Below are 294 nucleotides of genomic sequence, written 5' to 3'. Positions count from 1 at the left end.
GGCTCTCAACCAGTTAAATGTGTGCTTTAAAGTGCGTAGTCACGGAGAAGCGGAGCAGACATCAGACATGTTAACATTATATTAAATATATTATTCGAATATTTACCTGAATTGCTTGAGCAAATGTACATGAGATTCCGAGTAACTCTTGAATTTGCTTAATAGCATAAGGGATTGACCGTCTTGTATCAATCAAATGAAGGATGGGAAGGCATGAGTCATGGACAATCCTCCAAGCATCGCCACTTTGTTTCACAGCTGCCTTGTCGAGAATGACATCTAGAGCCAATTCAC

General features: G+C 40.1%; 1 protein-coding gene across 1 annotated transcript in view; it reads right to left on the bottom strand.

Moving 5' to 3' along the window:
• LOC109327709 (DNA-directed RNA polymerase V subunit 1-like) overlaps window positions 1-289 on the bottom strand; it is a gene marked incomplete at its 5' end in the record, with an annotated part of 4,842 nt that extends 4,553 nt beyond the window's left edge. Inside the window, one exon of the mRNA XM_019560873.1 lies at window positions 107-289. Coding sequence (XP_019416418.1) covers window positions 107-289 — 183 coding nt within the window. The remainder of the gene's footprint in view (window positions 1-106) is intronic.

The sequence above is a fragment of the Lupinus angustifolius genome, chromosome LG15, assembly GCF_001865875.1.
Source record: "Lupinus angustifolius cultivar Tanjil chromosome LG15, LupAngTanjil_v1.0, whole genome shotgun sequence".
Taxonomy (NCBI): Eukaryota; Viridiplantae; Streptophyta; class Magnoliopsida; order Fabales; family Fabaceae; genus Lupinus; species Lupinus angustifolius.
This window is presented reverse-complemented; position numbering and strand designations above follow the sequence as displayed.